The sequence below is a fragment of the Choloepus didactylus genome, chromosome 8, assembly GCF_015220235.1.
Source record: "Choloepus didactylus isolate mChoDid1 chromosome 8, mChoDid1.pri, whole genome shotgun sequence".
Classification (NCBI taxonomy): Eukaryota; Metazoa; Chordata; class Mammalia; order Pilosa; family Megalonychidae; genus Choloepus; species Choloepus didactylus.
In genome coordinates this window covers 62,219,279-62,243,445 of record NC_051314.1, presented here as the reverse complement: position 1 = coordinate 62,243,445, position 24,167 = coordinate 62,219,279, and the positions used below count along the sequence as shown (strand labels likewise).

Sequence of the window (24,167 nt, the reverse complement as noted above, 5' to 3'; positions counted from 1 at the left end):
GTGGGAGCTTCCATAGCATTCTATTCCGATTGCATGATTTGGACTCTACTTTGCCTCCTTTGGTTTCTGTCTGTTTTCCAAACTTGGTTTTCAAGTCTTTCAGTCAATGTTGTGAGTTCCCTTATATCCTAACAATAAGCTTCTTTATTGTTTATGTCAGTTCGAGTCCTGCTTATTTTGCTTGCAGCTGAACACATCCTAAATGATATATCAGGGTGAACCTAAAAACTTGTCAATGTTAGACCATTTTTTACCTTTAAAAACTGCAATTTCATATGGTTCAGCCTAACAGAATTTGGTAACAGAAAGTGCAGTGCTTGAAATGTGGAATTGACTGAGTCAAGGAGGTGAAGGGAAGAGCATGAAGTCCCACTTTTCTGGGCCTGGACTAGGTCTTTCTTAGTAGCCATAGCAAAAACAACTGGTTTAACCAGTAGTTTCTGAAGTGGAATATAAAAATTCATTCATTGAGATATGGAAAGATATTAAATCTTGTGCTTTTGTACATTTTTTTTTTAATTTAAAAAGTTGAAAAATTCAGCTTAATTAATATTTAATAGAGGAATAATACTGGTGCCCTCACTCAGTTCATATGTCAAATGGTTTCATGTCACTAAGATATGTAGCAGGCATGGATACACGTTTTATGCGGTCTGATACTTTTATATTTGGGGAGTTTCTTAAAGAAAAAGAATAAAAAATTATGAATACAAAATAAGAAAGTAAAGAAAGTAAAGTAAATGCCCTATTATTTAGTGTATTCCTGCCACTAGAAACTTCCAAATCTTCCACTTATAATTTTGCATGCCTCATAATTAGACTAATTTTCCACAGACTAGTGTCCGGCTCCACACATTTCAAACTTTCTCTTCCACTACCCACATAATTCTAGGACCTAGCATTGGTGAACACATTCAAATCATCATACGACCTCTGCCCTTGCACGTTGTAACACAAAGCCTGGGTGAATTGACACAGTGGCAGTAAAAATATCCCTGGAAACCGTTTCCATGTGAGGATGGCTAGCAATAACTTAGAAATAAATGTTTTCAACTAAACACAAACTAAATGTATCCCTCATTCAACTTTCACTTAATCAGATCCCAGAAAATGCCTGCTGCCATTCCGACCCCACCGGACATAAGAGGATATATGACAGAGGGGAAAGTGGAGTAGAAAAAACAGTTGTCCCCACCAAATTGTGGAAGCAGCTCATGAAAATAAAGGGTTTTGAATCATTAACTTCCTTTGCTTCCTAGTAACCCCTCCTATGGTATATGGGCAAACACGAGGAAACAGGAGGAGTTACACAATGCAGAAAATTCAAAGGTGATTCCATCATACAAGTACGTGATACACTTCACTTGCAGTGAGAGCCCAGTGACATAGATTGACAGATTATATGTTCTAGCTTTAACTAAGCTAACCTCGACAGAACGCACAAGTGTCTTAAAAACCACAGTTCACAGTCAATACTAATAATGAAAATACAAGTTAATAACAAGAAAATGGCAGACACAACACTTGTGTTCCTTCTACTGTGAACTCGTCAGCCATTTATGAAAACAATGATAATCTAATCATATTTTACAAGAATAGTTCCCCAAATTTCAAAAATTTCAAGATGACTATTTGAAATATGGAGTTATATCTACTAATGACAGTATGAGGCCAAGATGATAAGCAAGACATTTAAAAGTCTTGTTTATTTCATCCTTTAAAATTTTATATTTGTATGCATGTTTATGGTATATAAATATTCATATAAAATGAATTCATATAGTAATATTTAAATGTATCATATATATTATGGCTGCATGTTTTAAAATGTTATACTGATAGGGGTGTGTATTTTTAAAAGTTTGGAGACCGTGGGGCCAAATTATGGTCTCTAGCTTGTCGAAACTCAAGTCATGTTCCTCCAGAGATGATGGTATTAAGTGACTTATTTGGAATAAGTCAGAATGATGGCATGTATTAAACATTTATAGCGTTTGTTTATGTGTTGCCGTTGAACAGGTGAAATGTATTAGGTGTCCTTTGGAGTGTCTGCCTAGTTTCATACAATGATTTTTGTCTGAAATTCTCCACCCATTCCTAACTCACAGGCTGGGATTTGTCAGCTATGTTTTTACAGTGTGACCCAACCCATCAGACAGACTTGATTGGACAAGGAGTAGACTTCTAGCAAAAAAGGAGCTAATCAGCTGCTTTCTCCTTAGAATTTTGTAATTGAAACTAACACAAGTGACCATTTTCTTGAGTGTAGTTATTTGAACCCTGGAGTTGACTGTTGCATAGCCATGTGTTCGGAAAAAGAGAGAAAGCTCTTCTGTCCAGGGAAGAAGCAGATGTGCAGAGAACTTAAACATCATCTACCTCCCTTCTAGCTTCTTGGTTACTCTAATTTTGATTTTACATTTATTTACTTAAATCCCCCACATCAGTACTATCATTGTTTTATACAATCTTCATTTAGACTTACTAACATACTTAACATTTCACTGCTCTTTATTGCTTCCTGCATCCCAAACCTTCCGTCTGGGACCAATTTCTTTCTATCTGAAAAACATCTTTTAAAATTTCCTTGAGTGCTGGTGGTAAACTCTCATAGTTTATGTATGTCTTTATTTTGCCTTCATTTTTGAAGGATATTTTCACTGAGTATAGAATTCTGGCAGTTTATATTCTTTCAATACACTTAAAAATCATTCCACTGTTACAGGATGTCTACTACTTCTTTGAAGAGAATCCTTTTTCTCCAGCTGCTTTTAAGATTTTTCTCCTTGATGTAGGTTTCCTGCTGTTTTCCTATGATGTGTTTGGGTGTGTATTTTTAAACTTATGTGCTTGGGATTCACTAGACTTCTTTTCTAATATAGATTGATGTTTTTCTTGAGTTTTGGAAAATTCCCAGTCATTACCTCTTCAAATATTGCTTCTACCCCACTCTTTCTTCTCTCCTTCTATGACTCCAATTAAATGCATGTTAGATCTCCTCTCTCTAGGCACTACTTCTCTTCTCTTATTTTCCATCCTTTTTTCTCCTTTTGCTTTTTCTGATCTATCTTCTGGATCACTAATTCTATACCCCATCTGTCAAAAGTACAGCTCAGCCTCTTAGTCACCTTTTTCTTGCATCTGCAAATGCTCCCCCTCCCCTGCTAGGGCAAAAGCACTTTAAATGTATAGACCCTATCCTCTTCTGCTTCTTGGCCAGGAAATTTCTCATTCACTCTCATTAGCTTTCTGATGATTTAAAAATGATGTTGCAAGGTACTTCCTTACTTAGCAATGTTCAAAAATTAAAACATTACTATAGACTAAAAGGAAAAATTCTTATTAATAACAACCTTGTATATGCTACTGTCTTCATTAAACATCCCATAGTCATTATTGTACTTAGATGGAAAAAAAATCAATGCTCCTTCAAAGAACACTAAAGGAGTCTTGAGACTTGGGTCTTGTTCTGGCTTTACTACTGATTAGCCAATTGACCGAAGACAAGTTCTTTACCTCAATACCTTCATAAAGGGCTGGGTGGATAATTTTAGAGGTCCTTCCTACTTCTAAAATTCTATGACTCATGTCTACAAAGAATAGAAAGCCCAAGATATATTTGGGAGTTGAATGTTGTGGAGGAACTTACTTCCAGCCTACCTGTATTAGTTTCCTAATGCTGCTGTAACAATTACCAAAACCTTAGTGGCTTAAAACAATGCAAATTTATTATCTTATAGTTCTGGAAGTCAGACATACAAAGTCTTGTTGGGAAAAATTCAAGATTTTGGCAGGTCTGCATGCCTTCTGGAAGCTATGCGAACAGTCCATTCCTTGCTGTTTCAGTTTGCTAAAGCTGCCAGAATGCAATATATCAGAAACGGGATGGCTTTTAACAATGGGGATTTATTAGCTTACAAATTTACAGTTCTAAGGCCATAAAAATGTCTCAGTTTAGGCATCAACAGGACAATACCTTCTCTGAAGACTGGTTACTCCGAGTTTGGGCTTCTCTGTCACATGCTGATGTTTGTTGGTCCTTCTCTCTCAGGTTTAGTTGCTTCAGCTTCTGGTTTCTCCGTCTATGGCTTTTTCTCTAAACTTCTCTGGGTGTTTCTCTGAATTTCATCTCTCAGCTGCTGTATGTGTTTTGTCCTCTTATAAAGGACTCCAGTCAGGGGATTAAGACCCACCTTGAATGAGGTGGGTCACACCTCATTTGAAATAACCTAATCAAAAGGTCCCACCTAAAATAGGTCTACTCCCACAGGAATGGATTAAAAGAACATGATGTTTTCTGGGGTGCATATAACCTCCAAGTTACCATACTTGTGTTTTCCAGCTTCTAGAGGTTTCCTTGGCTTGTGGACCTCTTCCAACAAACATATCACTCCAACCTCTGCTTCTGTAGTCATAACTACCTCTCTGCCTCTCTTGCCTACCTCTTATGACTTGTGATTATACTGGGCTCACTCAGATAATTCAGATAATTTCCCCATCTCAAAATCATTAACTTAATCACGTTTGCAAAGTTCCTTTTGCCATATTATGAATCATATTCACAGGTTCTGGGGATTAGGGCATGGACATATTGGGAGGGTCATTATTCTTCCTACCAAACCCCCATTCTAAAAAATGCTCTCACCTTTTATCTTAAGTAGCAGTTTTCTTCTATAAAGATCCACGGAAGATAGAAAGGAAATCAGTATTTCTCAATGGCAGGCACTTTGTATATTTTCTCTTTAAACATATCATCAGCCTTCATGAAGTAGATAGTACTACCCCAATTTTAATGCTTATGAGACAGAAGATGAGCGAGATGAGGTAACTTGACTAAGGTCATGAAGTTCATAAAATGCCTGTGTAGAAATCTGTACTGAAACCAAAGCCCATGGGAAGATGTTGCTTGGCTTATTGCTGTAAGATTTCTGGCTAGTCCTTATCTTAGGAAACAATCTAATTTGGTGGGTTTTTAAATGGGTTAAAACAAATTAAAAATAGGGGGTAGTTTTCAAACTGTATAGGCATCTTTAAATAAAGATAAGGCAAGGGCTCTTATCTTTATTAACCAGGGTTAAATTGCTTAGGTTCTATTAGGCCTCAGTTCCCCCAAAATGGTGACACATTTTCCAGTTCCCTTCCCGTTTGGACATCTATGATTCTAAGAGATAAGCCCTTTACCTCAAGATGTCTCTACCTTACTGGATGGGCCCTAAGATAACTGCATTCAAGTTACAGGTATCTGAACTACTCCAGAGAAAGCCGGCTGCAGATCCAAGCGAAGAAAATGAGGGGCAATAAACACGGGTGTGGGATGATGAAAGAAGACAGTGATCAGGGATTGAGAGGGAAACATAAAGAGAATAGCATGGAAGTGATTCAACATAACCACAAACGAGTTTCCAGCGTTTACGATGCAAGAGAAAATCTGCTGGTCTCAAAGGATGGAGGAAAAAGACATTGTTCTTGCTCTCAAGGCGCTCACAGGATGACCGAGGGATCACACTTTGTGTATAATCGTGGGCAAACAACTTCCACCTCTCTAGACACCCTGGCTGTGAGAAATGGAAGGAAAACTGAGAAACGAAAAAATGTATTTTAAAACAACAAAAAATCCCACCACGTTTGAGTGTGCCAGAGACAACGTGAAAACACAGCGTCTGGAAACAATTTGGACGCACAGGAATGCCAGGTGCGCGAGTAACAAAAGGAAATCGTTCTCCGCTCCCTCGGGCCTAACTCAGACCCACAAAAGAAACCACCTCTGCCCTCAGCGGCAAATATCGCCCTCTCAGCAAGCGCAGCGGCTAGGGTACACAGGCGACCGCCACCTTCTGGCGCCCCCGCCTCCGCCCCTCGGCCTCGGAAGTGACGCAGGGCGCCCCGCCCCCGCCGCTAGATCCGCTGCTGCTGCCGCGGCGGACAGACTTGCAGGAGGCGGCGGTGGCGGCAGAGGCCGAGGGAAGATGGCGGACGGTGTGGACCACATAGACATTTACGCGGATGTGGGCGAAGAGTTCAACCAGGTACGTAAGGGCCCGGACCCGCACCGCCGAAGTGGGCGGCGCTGCGGCCCGGACGCTGATCCGGGGCTCGAGGCGGGCCGCGAGGCGGCGCGGCTGCAGACCGTGCGCCCTTGGCGCCTCTGGGCCGCTCTGCCCGGCCCCGCCGCCCTGTCGCCCCCGTTCTACCGCGTCGTTTCGCGGGCCGCGGCGTTGCCGCCAGCCGCGGGGCTGGGAGCACGGACCTAGGCCGCCAGTGCAGCAGCCGCCTGCCCCTCCCTCGCCGCCGCTTCGCTCCTTATTGTAGGCGGCGGCCGGCAGGCGCTTCCCGCTGCGCTAGGCCCGGGCGGTGGGGCCGCGTGTGCGCGGAGGGCAGAACTGGTCGCCGCAGAACCCCCTCCCCTGCAGGGCTCGAAGAGGAAGCCCCGGAGGGGCGCGCGCCGGCCGCGGCCTCTTCCCCGGCGTTGCCGCCCGGGCTTCGATTCCTCGCGTCGCTCCATTTTGTTTCTTTGCCCGCGCACTGTCGCCTCATGGAAGGCCGCGTTCACAGTCCTTTGTATCCCGCGCGCCCAGCTTTCTGGGCGCTCCTCTTACTTGCGTTTGCGACAGACTTCGGCGTGGCGCCTTCCTCCTCCCCTCCTGACATTTTCAGAGGGCGGGTTAAATGTGAGCACCTTTGCAACAAGTCTTTTGACTCTCGAACCCACAGATCATGTTTAAAAGTCGTTACGCTGTCTGGACCTTCGCTTCGTTAATCGAGGGCTTGCACCTTTGCGGCCCAGTCGCTCTTGGTCTTTGTGATAAAAATTTCTCTGAAGAACGGGCTGGGCAAGAAGGAACTAGTGGAAGGATGCAACAAAAAGATCCGTGGTACTGAGAGATCAGATGTAGAGGCGTGATTAAGGATAAAGAACGGACATTCACCCGAAATTCTTACATTATAGTTTAAAAATAAAGAGTTATAGATATGCCGTATTTGAAAGCAAGATGTTAAATTACCTCTGAGAGACCTACTTTACATTTTGAGAGGTTGGAGAAAGTGAGAAAGCAAGGTTTGTTTTTTTTTTTCCGGTATCACAGGTCACGGTTGGCTAGAAGACCTAGCCACGGAGCTGTGGTGTCTGATGATGAGCATCCTTGTAAAAGGTCTAGTTTGTTACTAGAGTAGTGACGTTTAAACCCTAAGCCTGTGTTCCCAACTTTACTGCATTTTATGTAACACATTTAAAAAAATCACATTGTGCGTAACTACAGTGCACCTAATTAGCATTATTTTTTATATTTTCCAGGTTCGTACGAGAAGCTTAATAATATTTTGGCTAATTTTTTTTCTTCTTTAAGGATCTTGTTTGTGATGGGAGGAGGCACAAGATCTTTAAAAATACGTAAACTCCAAAATCGTACATTCCGTTTTTCAAGAGTTTGTGGTCTAAATATTAGAAAAGGAAAATAAAACGCAGTTAGCTTTACAATTAGCTTTAAATGTTTCGTACTCCGTTCAAAACTGCGTGTGTTTAACTGTAACCTTTTGTCATTAAATGTTAGGTTTAAAAATCTTTGTTTTTTAATCTATTTATATTTTGGATATATGATACCTGAGTTGTGTCAGTTACAATTTAGAAAATTTCCTTGAGTGTTGTACAGTCGGATTCTAGCTTTTTAAGGTCCATAGACAAAGACTTCTAGGACATTTCTCTTTTATTTATTTATCAAATGAGTAGAATACTCCATTCAAAAGAAGCCATACCTGCAAGTAAAGGGACAATTAACTGGTCAAGACTGTCTTTGTTAGCTTTTTTTACAAAAGAATATATTGCTTTGCGTTTCTATCCACAATAGAGGAAGAATTGGGGCACATTTAAGAGGTTAGGCTTTCTTCATTACCTCTTTATGAAATATTTTTAGACTTCTACATACTTAATTTTGGAGGGACAGCTCCCTTACCCAGATAGCTAGCTGGAGTGGTACTTTGTTATCCCTGTGCATTGTGTTGACTGAGCAGGAGGTAAGAAGAGATTAAAATTTTGTGGATTTGAAGTGGAACTCTTTTGTAAGGTTCTTTATAAATGTAACTTCTCATTGACTTGTATCTACAACATTATATATCATAAGTAGTTGTGTAATTTTACCACCCCCCCATCACTATTCCTTTGAATAGATTAATGGAGGGGTATGTTACAGTTTTATTAAATAGAGGCTTTGTTTTTGTTATTATTTTGCATATCATTGCTTGTATAATCTACTTGCTGTGGCAATTCCTATTAAAAAATGGCCACAAAAGATTGTTGGTCACTTTTAAGGTTCATCTCGTTTTTTAAAAATGCTATTGTCATTGAAATGTGTTTTTTTGAAATTTATATTAGAGGCAACTGCAAGGTTTCTGCTGACTGATTTAGTTTTTGCACTCTTAGCTGATGACCTTATTTCTACTGGTTGCTATAGTAAACTATAAAATCTATAGTTAAATACGTTGTGGTTGAATACATAGTTTTACTGACTGTTAGCCAGTCTTGACTTAAATTTTTGACTTTGAACTGCTGTAACATTTAAAAAAATCTTTGCCAGTATGTGCTTCATTTTAAACTGCATTTGTGTAGCTTGAAATGCTTTGTGGAAATGCTTTGTAGTCTGTGTATTTTCCCTTTTTTACTATTTTAAATGGCCATAGTTTTATGAAGCTTTTAAAAATTATTTTGGTAAGGCACAGTATTAACCTATTTCAAAAAGTGTCAAGCATTCAGTTGTCTTAGAAGATACTAATTTGTTTGGGGATGGGATGAGAATAAGAGAGTGAAACGACAGTACAGTTCCTTTCTTCACTTCTTGAATTTAAGAAGAGAAAAGAAAGCTAGAGAAGGTGAGAAGGCACAAGGGATTTAGCTATTCTTTATGGGCGCTCTTTAGTTCTTAAACTGAAGGTCTTTGAATGTCACCAAATTGAAAACAGTTGCCACAGTGGAGGAAGAATTTGAACTGTTTCCAAACCTCAAAATTACTTGAATTTGGAGTAGAGAAGAAATCTGTTCTGTCTTGAGCCTCTATAGCGTATTAGTTCGGTTTGAGCTGTCATTTATACTTAGTGTAGTAAGAAGCTAGCTTATTATTTAGTAATTACAGACTTTACATTTTATTTATTAAATTATAATGATTTTTAAAACTTAATCGTTCAAAATATATTTCTTGAGTATTTGATATATACCAGCAGTCAGGGATATGATTAGAGAGTCTCTCCCCTCAGAGTACGTTGTAGTTGGGGTGAGAGATACCTACAAAATTACGTTCTGATAGATGCAATAATGTAGATAACTACTCCTTTATGTGTATCTTTATCTCTAGAATTTTTGTTGGGGGGAAAAAGGAAAGTCAGAAATTCTCTGAATGCCAGGAAAGCTTATACTGTGTGCACTGAAGTGTGTATTTTACTTGTTTGGGGTAAAAAGCTCTTAACGTAGAGTTTAGCTTCTGGTCTATCAGGCAGTAGGTTACTGACGATAGTGCTGACTTAGTAATCTCTTTATTCAACTTTAAAGTGAAGATGTATAGGGAGTGGCTAGAAAAAATTCACCTAAAATTTAGGGACCTAGACATCCCCATATAATAACCTGTCTTTATTTCATGAATCATGCTTTATATTTATTGTATCCAATTGTTTAGCCAGTTATGGAAAATAAATTTTGTTGGACAAATATCGGTGAACCCTTTTTTCTGTTAAATTGAATAGAAAACAGTCTAACAAGGTTGAGAATGAGGTAGGTAGAGATTGATTCAGAAACATGGGTAAAAATGTTTAGGGGAGCTGTAACTCTTCTCTATTTTATTATTTATGAATGCAGTTAGTTCAGCTGCCTGTGAATTATCTACTTTGTGGTTTGTCTGGTATATTTTTAGTACCACATTGGCTTTCTCCCTATTAGTTGAGCTATTTACAGGGATTACAATCTGCTCAGAACAATATTAGGTAAAAATCAGAAAATGATATATTTTCTTAAAAAGTAAATATTAGTTATTTACTATTGGACTTCACATGCTAATGTTTCTTTTCCTTGGTGTAGAATACAACTTGTATATGCAAGGTGTATTTTTCCACCCTGCATATATTTCTCTAAATGGGAATGACTTAAATTTTTCTTTCTTTCTTTGATTGTCTTTAAAACCAGTGTCACTAATGGTAACATCGTATAATGCAGAAAAGGCATTAGCTGCTGCCTTAGGGCCACCAAAAGCAGTTTGGGGCCTGTCAGAGAGAATGAAGAGTGCTTTGGAAGCTATACCAGTGTCATTCCAATAATGGTTACGGTATATTTGTGATAATTAAAATTTTCTGGTAGTGTGGGGGTATGGAGTTTGGGGTGGGGGAGAGAAATGTCTAAATAAAGATTTCTTGGGGTGGGGAGTGATAAATGGGAGGAAAAAGAAGAGGTTGAGAAATTTATCCTGGAAGGAACTAACAGAATTTTGGTCATTTTACTGCCCATCTTATTTTCAAGTGTTTTCTCTTTGACTTGGCAACAGCTTCTTGTATATCATGTAGAATGTAATCTTGTGGTGTAAACCTTGCCTTTAGGATGATTGCAGTTACTTAGAATGGTAAAAATGTTACTTAATGATTTATGAACAAACCTTCAGAGCTGTTGCTTACTGGAAATGGTATATAATGTGCAGCTTGTAGGTGATTAGCTACTATGCTAAGTAGATAAGATTTGGCAATGTTTGGTATCTAAAATAATTAGATGTGTCATGATACTGTCTTGATTCTGAAAGCTTTAAAAATTTCTGAAGATAGTAATTGAGAAGATTCCTTAACATAGTAGAATTTGACACTGTTGACTTTTTCTTTTTGACAAAGTAGAAACCAATTTTTTAGTTTGTTCAGTAGGCTTTCAGGACCCACCATATGTGATCTGTGATATACATTTGCATAATTTCAAAAAATGTGTGCTTTCTTAGAGTGGGAACAGAAAGTTGAATATGGTCTCATTTTTAATGTAGAGAATAGGTGTTACATGTGGATGCTGAATAGGAAGATTATTGATACAAAAGGCTGTGTGCTTTGAGTTGGATTTTTAGTAATGCTGACAAATGTATTTAGGTCCATTAATATTTTTCTAGCAAGTCTAAATGTATTACCGTTGGGGCTAGGAGTACAGGCTGTGTGGCCTTTGAACAGAGTGAAGCTAACTAGTCCTCATGGAGATAAAATCCCAGGACCATGGTCTCAATTAGCAACATACTTCAACCAATTGGAAGCAATCCAACTACAAGACAAAATGGCTGATCCTAATATTGGTAGAATCATATCAATATGGAAAATTGATTGGTGTCAACATAGGAATTCATGGACGGACAAAAATAGTAAGTGATTATAATGTACCAGGTTAGTGTAGCTGAAATTATATTTGTAAATTATTGTATACTTACGTAAACATTTTCATAGATTTGCAATCAATGAAAAATAATGGTGTTAACATATTTTGTATAAGTGAAAGTATAAATTTACATATTTTTATTTTAGTCCTGCTATTAATAACTTACGTTCTTTTTTACTCTCCTTTTAGCCAGTTTATTGTGATTATAGTCTGCTGAGGAGGATGGAAAAACAATTTCTCTTGAATAATAATAATAATCCTACTTGATATACAGAACTGGATTGCAAGCAAGTTGAGAGTGCCTGTTAGCCTTTGTGGGAAGCTTTTTAGTATCTTAAGTGTGTGGAACCACTGTGCTGCAAACACGCCACGTGAAGCTTCAGCTATACTGAAACTTCACTACAAAATACTTCTTCCTTTTTTTCTAATTCTTACTGTCACTGTAATTTGAGCATGTTACTTTGTTTAACAAAAACTCACCTTTTAAAAATTATTTGGTGTTGCTGTACAAACAAAATAAAATTTATAACATTCCGTGATTTTATGGTCTTAGTTTCTGCCCATTGCTAAAGATGGTTTTTTGGTTTTTGATCTACCTTGAGATCTTAGCCCCTTATTAAATAAGTCTTACAGACACATTCTACTTAGTTACAAATAAAATTGGTATGTAAATATTCTGTTATATAATTAGTAAATTAGTAAATTGGGTAACATTTATTATGCCCAAATTTACCTGAAGATAACTTTACAAATTTCAGGTTTCTATGCCTATGTGTGTAAATGGTGTTTCCCCTTTTGATTTGTGTGTGTGTGTGTGTGTGTGTGTGTGTGTGTGTTTTGTCTTGTTTTTACCTTTTTCATTTTTTAAAATTTTATTATGGCTCCTTTCTGAATAATAGAACGATAGCTATGTTCCTTTGGGTCTATAATAACTATTTTGTTGATTTTTTTTTTTAAATAATCCCATAATAAATGTTTTCTTTAGAGCATTCTCCATTAATGTAATAGTTATTCCCTAGAACTGTTAGTTCTTCCATGTGTGCCATTTGTATAACAGTTCTTCCTAAATAAATTGTGTTAATGAGAGAGGATATGAATTCTGTCTGAACTCTTATATCCTACCTCATAAGAATAAAACAGTTCAACTCAGATACTTAGTGGTGGAAAGGGTAGAGGATAAAAAGGAGCTTTTCTCTGTGACTACTCATTTTTCTTGTGCTACAGGGCGAAGTCAAGCCTCTTGCCCAAAGGCAGTTTAAATGTTGTTGTGTTCTGCCAGTGTCTACATTTCATTTTTCTTTGTGATTATTTGCATTGTCTTTCATTTTTCCCCTGTTCACATATTTGTTTCTTTTCCATTTTCCTCTTCAAGCTTATCATTTAGAAATGTTAGTGACATCCACTAGCATTGTTTTAATTCTGCTGTTGATTCTCAGTGGCAGACCTTTACTAGATCCTAATTCATATCACTTTTCTCTTGCTAATTTACTTGACTAAATTTCTAAATAGTCAGGTGAGCCTTAACTCTTTTGTAAACTGAGGATAATAAAACTTACAAGATACTAATTTGGGTAGTTTTACCTGTACTTCATTTATTGTTCGTTGGTCATGACATTTTGAATCATTTTCACCTCCATTTGTTCATCCCCTCCTATATGGCTCAGCTCTCTATGATTTTTTCTAAAACTAATAGCTTTCACAGGGTTGGGGAAACAAGGTCTAAATACCATAGAAAATATTAGCTGTATTTTTCTCCTGTTAAATGATAAAGACTAGTAATGGCTCTGATTTTTGTTTGTGATACTTTTGTCATGTCAAATATATATATTTTAAAGCATGTGTATTTGCATTCATGTATTGTGATTTTTACTTCTAAGGAAAGTATTACTTTATTTTGTCTCCATGTCAGTTTTTTTCCAGAATGTTATTTCCTGCATTATAATAAAAATTGAGAAAAAATAGGATTCATTATATAGAAATTCATTTTATAGGCACCTTTCAGGAATAATACATCTGTTGCATAAAGTGAGAAATTTTTGCCAGATGTTTCTGCCTTTTTCTGTTTTCTGTCAGATTTTTAAAGTAAAGTTGAATGAATGTGTATTGAAATCTGTTTAGTAGTATTCTGACTATTGTATAATCTAGAACATTATTTCTGTATCTCAGGAAGCTGAATATGGTGGGCATGATCAGATAGATTTGTATGATGATGTCATCTCTCCATCTGCAAATAATGGAGATGCCCCTGAAGACCGCGATTATATGGATACTCTCCCACCAACTGTTGGAGATGATGTGGGTAAAGGGGCAGCACCAAATGTTGTTTATACCTATACTGGAAAGAGAATTGCATTATATATTGGAAATCTGACATGGGTAGGTAAAGTTCACATATGAGTTAAATTGTTGGTAATTGATTTTGAAGTGGCTCTGGCAGTTAATGTTTTTCTTCAGTTTTTTAAAAGTATAAATTGAAGTCACTAGATTTTTCTTCTTTAGCTTTCTTATCTTATGTGATAACGAAGGAAAAATACAAATAACTTTAAAATCTCATTATTCCAGTTCTTCTAGTTTTGAATTTTATGGTCACTCAGTTTGTCTTGGTAGAGATACCAGTTAAATATAGTTCTCTTGTTTTTGTCTTCAAATAAATCATCCTTTTTACCTCTACCTCCCTTCAGACATTCCAGTTTTATTAAGAAAAATGTTCACATAAATAAGCTTTCAAATCAGTTCATCAATGTGGAAAGAAAGAGAGGGATACAGTACCACTTTGGTTTGAAAATAATTTTGATTTTCCATGTTACAGACTGTTATGTTTCATTTCTGCTCTTAAATTTGAAATCTAGTTTTTTAGTAACACTACTATCTACATTGTATTTTCATTTGCATTGTTCATGAGATTATTGATTGGGAGCTATAGTAACTGCATGCTCAGTGTGTATTTATATTTGTGTTAGCATTAACTCTTAGTGTTCATTAAATCAGTCCTTAGAATCTTTACATCTCTTCTTAGAAATATTTATTATATATTCTTGAAAGTTATAAAATTATATCTGAAAGTCAAAAAGTAAAACTTGTTACCCTTCTCTATTTCCTTAATAGCACATTATTTTTCAATCTTTTATTTAAACATTTTTAAAAGCTAGTTGTGATCAGTCTTCTACCACCCAGTCTGAGCGGTCTTTATGATGTTGGAGATAGTAGCATAAGTTATGAAGAGTGTGGGTTCTAAGTAAGAATTTGAATCTATGCTAATCTCTTAGTTTTATGACCTTGGTGGGTAAGCTTCTTAATCCTCTGTGGTATCATGTGTAAAATGGGAACAATAATACTTGCAGAATTATTCTAAGAATTAAGAAATAGTTAATGTAAAGTACAGGGCAGGCATTCAGTATCTGTTAGTTTTTTTCTCCCCATCTTATCAAATGTAAGATGGAATTTATTTCACAGAATGTTTTCCTTTAAAGAGAAAAGTGACAAATGTGATTGTTTTTGCTGAAAATGTAAAGTCATAGCTAAAACATCTACCTTGCCTCTGAGGGTATGTTCCTTCTAATTTCTGAAAATCTTATTAGGGAATGAAGTTATGTTCTCAGATATTTTTTATTAGGAAATTGGAGGCTGATTGGCAGTCACTGCACTTGGATTTGCACTGAGCATTAATTTTCTTTTATTTATCCTGATTTTATCCTTAAAAACTGAATGGAAACAAAATAATTGGATATGTTTTGATGATTAATGAAGGGAAAATGTCTTTTAGTGGACAACAGATGAAGACTTAACTGAAGCAGTTCATTCTTTGGGAGTGAATGATATTTTGGAGATAAAATTTTTTGAAAATCGGGCAAATGGCCAGTCCAAGGGGTAAGAATTCTGTTTTAAATTCTTTTTTTCCCCAATATAAGTTAATAGCAAGTCATTACAATTTTTTTGGCAACTTCCCTTAAAGTTCATGCTAATTCTGCACATGTATGAGACATTTGATTGTCCGTATTGGAAGGGAGTTCTTGGACAAAGATTCATACTCTCATCTCATATATCCTGTGATCCAACTAATTAAAACTCTGGAGTTAGAGGCTTGAAGATTAGATCTATTCCTTTCTAACCTTCCCTGAATTTTCTCTATCTATGGTTGAAATGATTATTGAAATGACAGTTTCGAAAAGCAGTGTTCTCCCTTTGCTTAAGGATAGGGGAAAATAGGCAACTTAGATGTTTCTTAGATGTTTCTTTCTTTCTTTTTTTAAATTATTCAAGTAAAACAGATTTGTTACAGGAGTGTTAGAAAATACAGAAATCCAAAGGGAAGAACATAAAAACCCACATTCTCAACCTTCCATAGATGATCACTCTTAACATTTTAGTGAATATACTTTCACATTTTTCTAATGCTTATATCAGATTTTTCTTAAAAATTAAGGGATTATAATTCTCATTTTGTGGTTTGTTTGATATAAGAAGTACAGTTGTCAATGCATACAGATAATCTAATGTCTAATTCCTTCTGTCATACCTAGTATGCTAACATAGTTTGTTATTCTTATTTTTGATTCCAATTTATGTTTCCAGTTTATGCCTCTTATAAATAATGTTGCAGCAGGCATCATTTTTTCTTTTTTTAAAATTCAATTTTATTGTGATATATTCACATACCACACAGTCATCCATGGTGTACGATCAGCTGTTCACAGTACCATCACGTAGTTGTGCATTCATCACCACATCAATTTTTGAACATTTTCCTTACACCAAAAAGGATAGAAGTAAGAATAGAAAATAAAAGTAAAAAGAACACCCAAATCATTCCATCCCCCACCCCACCCTATTTTTCATTTAGTTTTTGTCCCCATTTTTCTACTCATCCATCCATACATTGGATAAAGGGAGTGTGATCTGCAAGGTTTTCACAATCACACTGTCACCCCTTGTAAAGCTACATAGTTATAAAATCATCTTCAAGAATCAAGGCTACTGGGTTGCAGTTCGGCAGTTTCAGGTATTTGCTTTTAGCTATTCCAGTACACTAAAACCTAAAAGGCGATAGCTATATAGCACATAAGAATGCCCTCCACAGTGACCTTTCAGCTCCATTTGAAATCTCTCAGGCGGGCATCATTTTATATAAAGTTTTAGGTGGGTGCAGATTTCAGGTTTTATTTTTTTAGGATGAACTGCTGAACGCAGAATGCTTAAGTAAGGAATATACTTGTTTTATATTGCTCAGTTCTCCAAAAAAAGTTTGTACCAGTTTACCCTAAACTAAGATTATTTTCAGGATATATGCAGAATCTGACCACTTCTCACCACCTTCACTTCTACAGAACTTCCTGGTCTAAGCCACCCTCATCTCTCCCTTAAACTTTTCTAGTACCTTCCTAACTGGTTTCCCTGCTTTCACTCTAATCCCCTACAGATAGCAGATCATAGCAGTTTTTTAAAAATGTGACATCATAATTACTTGTCTGCTCAAAATCTATTAATGGCTTCCTATCAGAGTGCGGTCTACAAGGGACCGTGTGATCTGTTTCCCACTAACTCTGTCTGAACTTAATTTCTACCACTCTTCCCCCTTTTTATGCTGCTTCAGCTACATTATTTCTTGGTTGTTTCTCATACACATTCCTGCTTAGTACCTTTGCATAGTATCGTCTTTGTGGTTTATTTTTCCCCCAAATATCCATATGGGTCATTCCTTCACTTCATGTAGGACCCTTTTTAAGAGTTTCCTTCCCTGACCACCCTGTACAAAATAGCACATTTGTTTCTGTCTCTGTTCCTTTCTCTGGTTCGTTTTTTCTTCTATAAAATATTTTGTTTGTTGTCTCACTAGAATGTAAGCTCTGTGAATGAGAACAGGGATTTTGTTTTATTTGCTATTATATTCCCAGCCTGAGAGCAGTACCTGGCACATAGGAGGTGGTGTTCAATGAATAATTGTTAAATGAATGAATCTGTTAAGTTGTTTCTAAATGTGGTGACCCAAGATAATACTAGATCAAAGAGGAAAGCTTGTTTGTTCACTTGAAGAAAGGATCTGTATAAAGGACCACATTGAACTTTAGGGAGAACCCCCTGAGAATACTCAAGAATAATCTATAACTGTACAAATTGGTAATTATTTTATTTTTTTCTTTTTTTAACTTCATATGCCATAAAACTCACCCTTTTAAGTTGTGCAATTTAGCATTTTTTAGCATATTCACAAAATATCAACACTGTCTAATCTACATTTTCATTATTTCCAAAAGAAACAATAGAATCATTAGCAGTCACTCCCTATTGCCTCCACCCCCTATCCCCTGACAACCACTAATCTGCTTTCTGCCCCTATGGATTTGCCTATTTTGGACAATTCATATAAATTGAATCATAAAATATGTAGCCTTTCGCTTAGCATAGTGTTTTCAAGGTTCATACATTTTATAGTATGAATCAGGCCCTCATTTATTTTAACGGCTGAATAATATTTCACTTTATAAATAAATTTTGTTTATCCATTCATGAGTTGGTGAATATTTGCATTGTTTCTGCTTTTGACTGTTATTAGTGCTGCTGCTGTGAATATTTGTTTAGAGAGTTTATGTGAACATATGTTTTCCGTTCTTTTGTGTATGCACCTAGGAGTGAAATTACTGGGTTGAGGAACTGCCATGTTATTTTTCCAAGTGACCTGTACCATTTAACATTCCAACCAGCAATGCATGAGGGTTCCAGTTTCTCCACATCCTCACTAGCACTTGTTATCTGTCTTTTTGATTATAGCCTTCCTAATGGGTATGAGTAGTATCTCATTTTGATTTGCAATGCTCTGATGGCTGATGATGCTGAGCATCTCACATGTGCTTATTGGCTGATTATATACCTTCTCTGGAGAAATATCTATTCAAAAATCCTTTGCCCATTTTTAAAGTGGGTTGTCTTTATATTTTGAGTTGCAAGAATTCTTGAGATATTCTAGAAGACTAACCCTTATCAGATACGTGATTTGCGAATAGTTTCTCCCATTCTGTGGGTTGTCTTTGTGTTCTTGATGTTGTCCTTTGAAGCAGCAAAGTTTTTAATGTTGATGGTGTCATTTATTTTTCTTTTGTTGCTTGTGCTTTAGGTGTCATATCTAAAAACACTGCCTACTCTAGGACTATGAAGATTTACATCTATGTTTTCTCCTAAGAATTTTATAAATTTAGGTCTTTGATCCTTTTTGAGTTATTTTTTTGTGTATGAAGTGAGGTAGAGGTCCAACTTTATTCTTATTCATGTCGATACACAGTTGTCCCAGCACTATTTGTTGAAAAGACTATTTTTTTCCCCATTGAGTTCTCTTGGCACCCCTGTTGAAAATCAGTTGATGGTTGATGTATGGGTTTATTGCTGGACTGTCAGATCTTTTCCATTGATCTGTATAGCTGTCCTTATGGCAGTACCAAGCAGTTTTGATTTACTGTAGCTTTGTAGTAAGTTTTGAAATCAGAGTGTCCATCCTACAACTTTTTTCTTTTTTGAGATTTTTTTGTTTATTTTGGCTCCCTTGCACTTCCATTGAGTTTTATGATCAGCTTGTCAATTTTCTCCTAAAAGTTCATTGGGACTTTGGGTTGCACTGAATGTATATATTGATCTTGCATCCTTCAACCTTGCTGAACTTATTTATTACGTTTAGTAGTTTGTGGATTCTCAAGGGTTTCTATACACAAAATCACGTCACCTACAAATAAGAGATAGTTTTACTTCTTCATTTCCGATTTGGCTGCCCTTTTTGTTTTTCTTGCCTAATTTCCCTGGCTGGAACCTCCAGCACGGTGTCGAATAGAAGTGGTGAGAGCAGACGTCCTTGTCTTGTTCCTGAAATTGGGAGAAAGCTTTCATTCATTCACTGTTTGATATTAGCTATGGGTTTTTTGCAGATACTCTTTATTAGGTTGAGGATATTCCCTTCAGTCATTCATTTTTTAAAATCAGTTTAATAATGGTTAACATTTATACCAGACCTTATTCTAACCATTTTACATGAAATGCCTTAATTTTTTTATTAAGATTTATGCACATACCATACAATCATCCAAAGTGTATAATCCATTGATCACATTACCGTCATATAGTTGTTCATTCATCACCCCAATCTGTTTTTTTTTTTTGTTTTTTTTTTTTTAACATTGTCTTTGCACCAGAAAAATTGAAAGTAAGAATAAAAAGTTAGGAGTAAAAACAGAACACCCAAATTGTGTCCCCCCCCGCCTTATTTTTCCTTTAGTTGTATTTTTTTTTTTTTTTGGTCCCCTTTTTTCCAGTCATCCATCCATACACTGGATAAAGGGGAATGTGATCTACATGGCTTTCACAGTCACATTGTCACCCCTTGTAAGCTTCATTGTTATACATTGTCTTCAAGATTCAAGGCTACTGGGTTGTAGTTTGATAGTTTCAGGTATTTACTACTAGCTATTCCAATTCATTAAAACCTAAAAAAGGTTGTCTATATTGTGCATAAGACTGCCCACCAGAGTGACCTCTCGGCTCCTTTTGGGATCTCTCAGCCACTGAAACTATTTCATTTCATTTTACATCCCCCTTTTGGTCAAGAAGATGTTCTTCATCCCAAGATGGGTGTAGATTCCTCCCCGGGAGTCATATTCCACGTTGCCAGGGAGATTTACACTCTGGGTGTCAGATCCCATGTAGGGGGGAGGAAATGCCTTAATTTAATCCTCCTAAGAATTGTAGCCGTTTTGCCCATAAGGAAAGGGAGGCACAGAGAGGCCAGTGAGTCTAATATTAGAGCCTTTGTTCTTAACAAACATGCTACCAGGAATGACTATCCCATTCCCCCATGATGGCATGAATGTCCTTTTAGAGTAATTTGAGGCTGAAAGCTTGGTGAAATTAAACCAATCTATTTTTGGTTTTGGTTGGTTGTTTTTTTAGAAAAGGAAATAACTTTTCTCCTCAGAAGAAACATGGGTTAATAAGTGTTGGTTAAACTGCGGTTGGGAAACTGTTTTGTTCTCTAATTTTGAAATATATTCTGGAACTAGAAATATGGAACTTTGAAACTTAAATAATTGTGGCCTCTTCACTTCTGGATATGAAGCTTATGGTCTAGATCCTTGTCCATTGTGGTAGCCATCAGCTACATGTAGCTATTTAAATTATTTAAAATTTAATAAATTTAAAATTTCGCCACGTATGGCTAGTGGCTGTTCTTTAGGTCAGTGCAGATATAGAACATTTCCGTTACAGAAATTTCCTATCCATCATGAACTGATATATTTAAAATACAATCAAAATGAATTAATGGGAAATGATTGTGTTTTGGGATGCATCAACAGTATCAGATTGTTAAAGTTTTTAAATGTTTACTCTCATGTTTCTCTGAAAGTTTTTTTATCTCTGACTGGCATTGGTTCAAAGTCCACTTTGAGTAGCACTGGTATAGAACAATGCCTGATACATTATAGACACTCCTATCTGTGGAAAGAATAGTACAGATGAATCTGAAACTAATCTGTTTTTGTCTGTATGAAAATAGCTATGTGGCACAACCGGTGTTATTGCATGAATCTACTTGATAAGGGAAGCTTACAAGGCATTATGTATTCAGATAATGCTTGGGAAATTTGTACCTGCTAAGGATTAAAAATGTTAAGATCAGAGATTTATCTTTGTAGAAGAATATTGATGAACTGTAGTTTAATCTAAAAGTGAATCAAGATTGATAAAGTGGTTAAATATTTACAGATATAGTTTAATCTCATAAACTGGAAGGTATATATTACCTTGACAGTAATTTTGGAAAAGAAGACTGCAGGGAGCAAATAATTGATGGGCCTTACAGTCTTCACAGTGTAGCAGCTGGGGTTTGAAAGACGTGTTTGCCATTTTTAATTTTTTAAAATTATGACTGAAGTCTTGAAGGTGGTTGATTCTGGTTTGTTAGAATAACAGTATTTGGTGTCTTTCTGATGTTGACTTCACTTTCAAAACTCTCAAATATGAGTCAAGACCAGAGAGAATATTAATAGGTTGGGATTTCTTTTTGTGGAAGTTTCTTAACCAGTGGTATGATTTAGTGGTTTATAATAACGTTAATAATTACGTTGTAAACATTGTCAGTATTTTAAGAAAGAGCTTCCATATTTGTAAACCATAATAGTTTAAGGTCTATGTTATCCTTATAACTTCTTCATAACATTCAATTTATACTTTGTAAGATCTTTTAAAAGTTAATTGTAAAGAGAAGGCAATTATTTTACAAACTCTTATTACTTTTTCTTTTCTTTTGGCCAATCTACTTTATGTCCACATAAGCAATTATGAGAACGCAAGGGTTTCACTTGAACAGTGAGAGGTGTATCTATAGCATGCTTTAAAAACTATTACACAAGTAAAATATTGTAAAGAGTTTAAACATGAAAGAGAAGGCCAAATTGACCTTTACTGCTTGCTCCTTGCTGTATTTCTCCTTCCCCCTCCATATTTCCTCCCAACTCCCTGGAGGTAATCATTGCTTTCACTGTTAACAGTTTGTATATCCTAGCTTTTTTTTCTGTGCATTTTGAAACATGTTAATAATATGTGATATATGATTTGGTTTCCTTCTGCCAAACATAAATACTTATGTCTTGAAGATTCTTTGATGCCAGTACATACAGGTCTACTTTATTTTAATGGCTGCCATCATATTAATGTTTGTAACTTCCTGATCTGCTTTGGAGGAATTCGTAAGTTACGGGGAGCAAAGAAACATGTCATAAGAATACAGCGGGGTAAATGCTCTTAAAAGCAGCACCAGGAGGAACTGGCTGATTTTGTCTTTGGCCTTTTATACATTGTGGCTATAGTTGTATGTGGTACCTTAAGATTTGATTAAGAACACGGACCCAGGAGTTAAATTTCCTGTGTTTAAATTCTAGGTTTGCTATTCACAGTCTCTGTTACCTTGAAGGTTATTTAACTCTTCTCTATGCTTTGATCTTTCTCATGTAAAAAACAAGCTGAGTAAGCCAGAAATTTCTGAGCCACCAGCATAGATTTCACAATGTTAGTATGCTAAAAACATTTAATCAGAAAAGAAACCATCCTGAGTTTGTTTTAGACATATGATAATTGGATTTGGGCATATCTAGTTTTCTGGTTTGTAACATTTTAAGCAGAAAAATTTTTTTAATTGCAGGTTGTTTTTAGATGCGCATACTACAGCAGATAAGAAATAACAGTGGAAAGAGATAGAAAATTATGTGCCATAATTAAAGCCTAGCATTGAGACTTTTTAATGTGTGTGGGTTGTAAGCCTTGGGTAGGAGATTTCCCCTGCTCACCTCATTAACCCCTAGGAAATTACTAATTACAACACAAGATTATGAATTGTGTTTACTGTATTCTAATTTAGAAAGATGGCTGTAGATAGTCTTTTTAGAAGGCTTTAGTAGCATGAGTAAAATGTTAAAACTGTATAATCAGTAAATAAACCTCAGTTAACTGGACATTACTACATCTTCATGACCTTGAATTAGGCAATGTTTTTAGATATGACACCTAAAGCACAAGCAACAAAAGAAAAAATAAACTGAATACCATCAACATTTAAAACTTGTGTGCTTCAAAGGACACCATCAAGAACATGAAGGCAACCCACATGGGAGAAAACTATTTGTAAATCATATATCTGATAAGGATCTAGTATCCAGAATACCTAAAGCATTGTTGCAACTCAAGAATATAAAGACAACCCAATTTAAAAATGGGCCAAGGATCTGTTGAATAGACATTTCTCTAAAGATACACTAGCAGCTGATAAGCACATGAAAGATGCTCAGCATCATTAGCCATCAGAGAAATACAAATCAGAATGACAATGAGATACTATTTCATACCTATTAGGAAGGCTGTAATCAAAAGGATGGATAATAAGCACTGGTGAGGATGTGGAGAAACTAGAACCCTCATGTGATACAGGTTGGAATGTAAAATGGTACAGTCCACTTTGGAAAATAATACAGCAGTTACTTGAAAGCTTAAATTCAGAGTAATTTAACTCCTAGAACATACCCAAGAAAACTGAAAACATGTCCACCCAGAAACTTCTACTTGAATGTTCATAGCAGCTTTATTTATAATGGCCCAAAAGTAGAAACATCGAATAAAATGGAATATATCTGTAAATAGAATCTTATTTGGCAATCAAGTGGAAAAAAAAAAAAAAAACAGTCACAAAGGACCACATAATATAAGATTCCATTTATATGAAATGTCCGGAATAGGCAACTCCATAAAAATAGGAAGTAGATTAGTGGTTGCTTAGGGATGGGACACAGGGAATGGAGGTGTATATCTCCAAGCTGTTAAAAAATTGTTTTGAAGATGAAAGTGAACTTGTCCAGCATTTAGAAGTATTTTCAATTTTCCTAGATAAAAGTAAATTCAGACCATTTTCTTTTAATGACAATAAAATGTTTACTCCCTCTTCATTTTCTTCCCTTAACTCCCTGTAAAACTTTTTAGGTTTGCCCTTGTTGGTGTTGGATCCGAAGCATCTTCAAAAAAGTTAATGGATCTGTTACCTAAAAGAGAGCTGCATGGTCAGAATCCTGTTGTAACTCCATGCAATAAACAGTTCCTGAGTCAATTTGAAATGCAGTCCAGGAAAAGTAAGCAATCCCTCAGGCTTTTATTAAAGATGTATATTTTAATCAGTGTTGCTAGCATTTGTCAGATCTTGTACTGGAGCAGTTGTTTTAATATTAGTTTGTTGGGAAATCTATTTTAGAAATCTGATTTAATGGCTGGGTTTGACTGTGGG

At 36.2% G+C, this 24,167-nt stretch overlaps 1 protein-coding gene across 5 annotated transcripts in view; it reads left to right on the top strand.

The window, feature by feature from the left end:
• Nucleotides 1–5,904: 5,904 nt before the first annotated feature.
• CPSF6 (cleavage and polyadenylation specific factor 6) overlaps nt 5,905–24,167 on the top strand; it is a 38,776-nt gene continuing 20,513 nt past the window's right edge. For all 5 annotated transcript variants that reach the window (XM_037845529.1, XM_037845528.1, XM_037845527.1 and 2 more), the window contains exons 1-4: nt 5,905–6,026; nt 13,535–13,744; nt 15,132–15,235; nt 23,870–24,015. In XM_037845529.1, the coding sequence (XP_037701457.1) occupies nt 5,967–6,026; nt 13,535–13,744; nt 15,132–15,235; nt 23,870–24,015 (520 nt within the window). In that variant the 5' untranslated portion in view covers nt 5,905–5,966. The remainder of the gene's footprint in view (nt 6,027–13,534; nt 13,745–15,131; nt 15,236–23,869; nt 24,016–24,167) is intronic.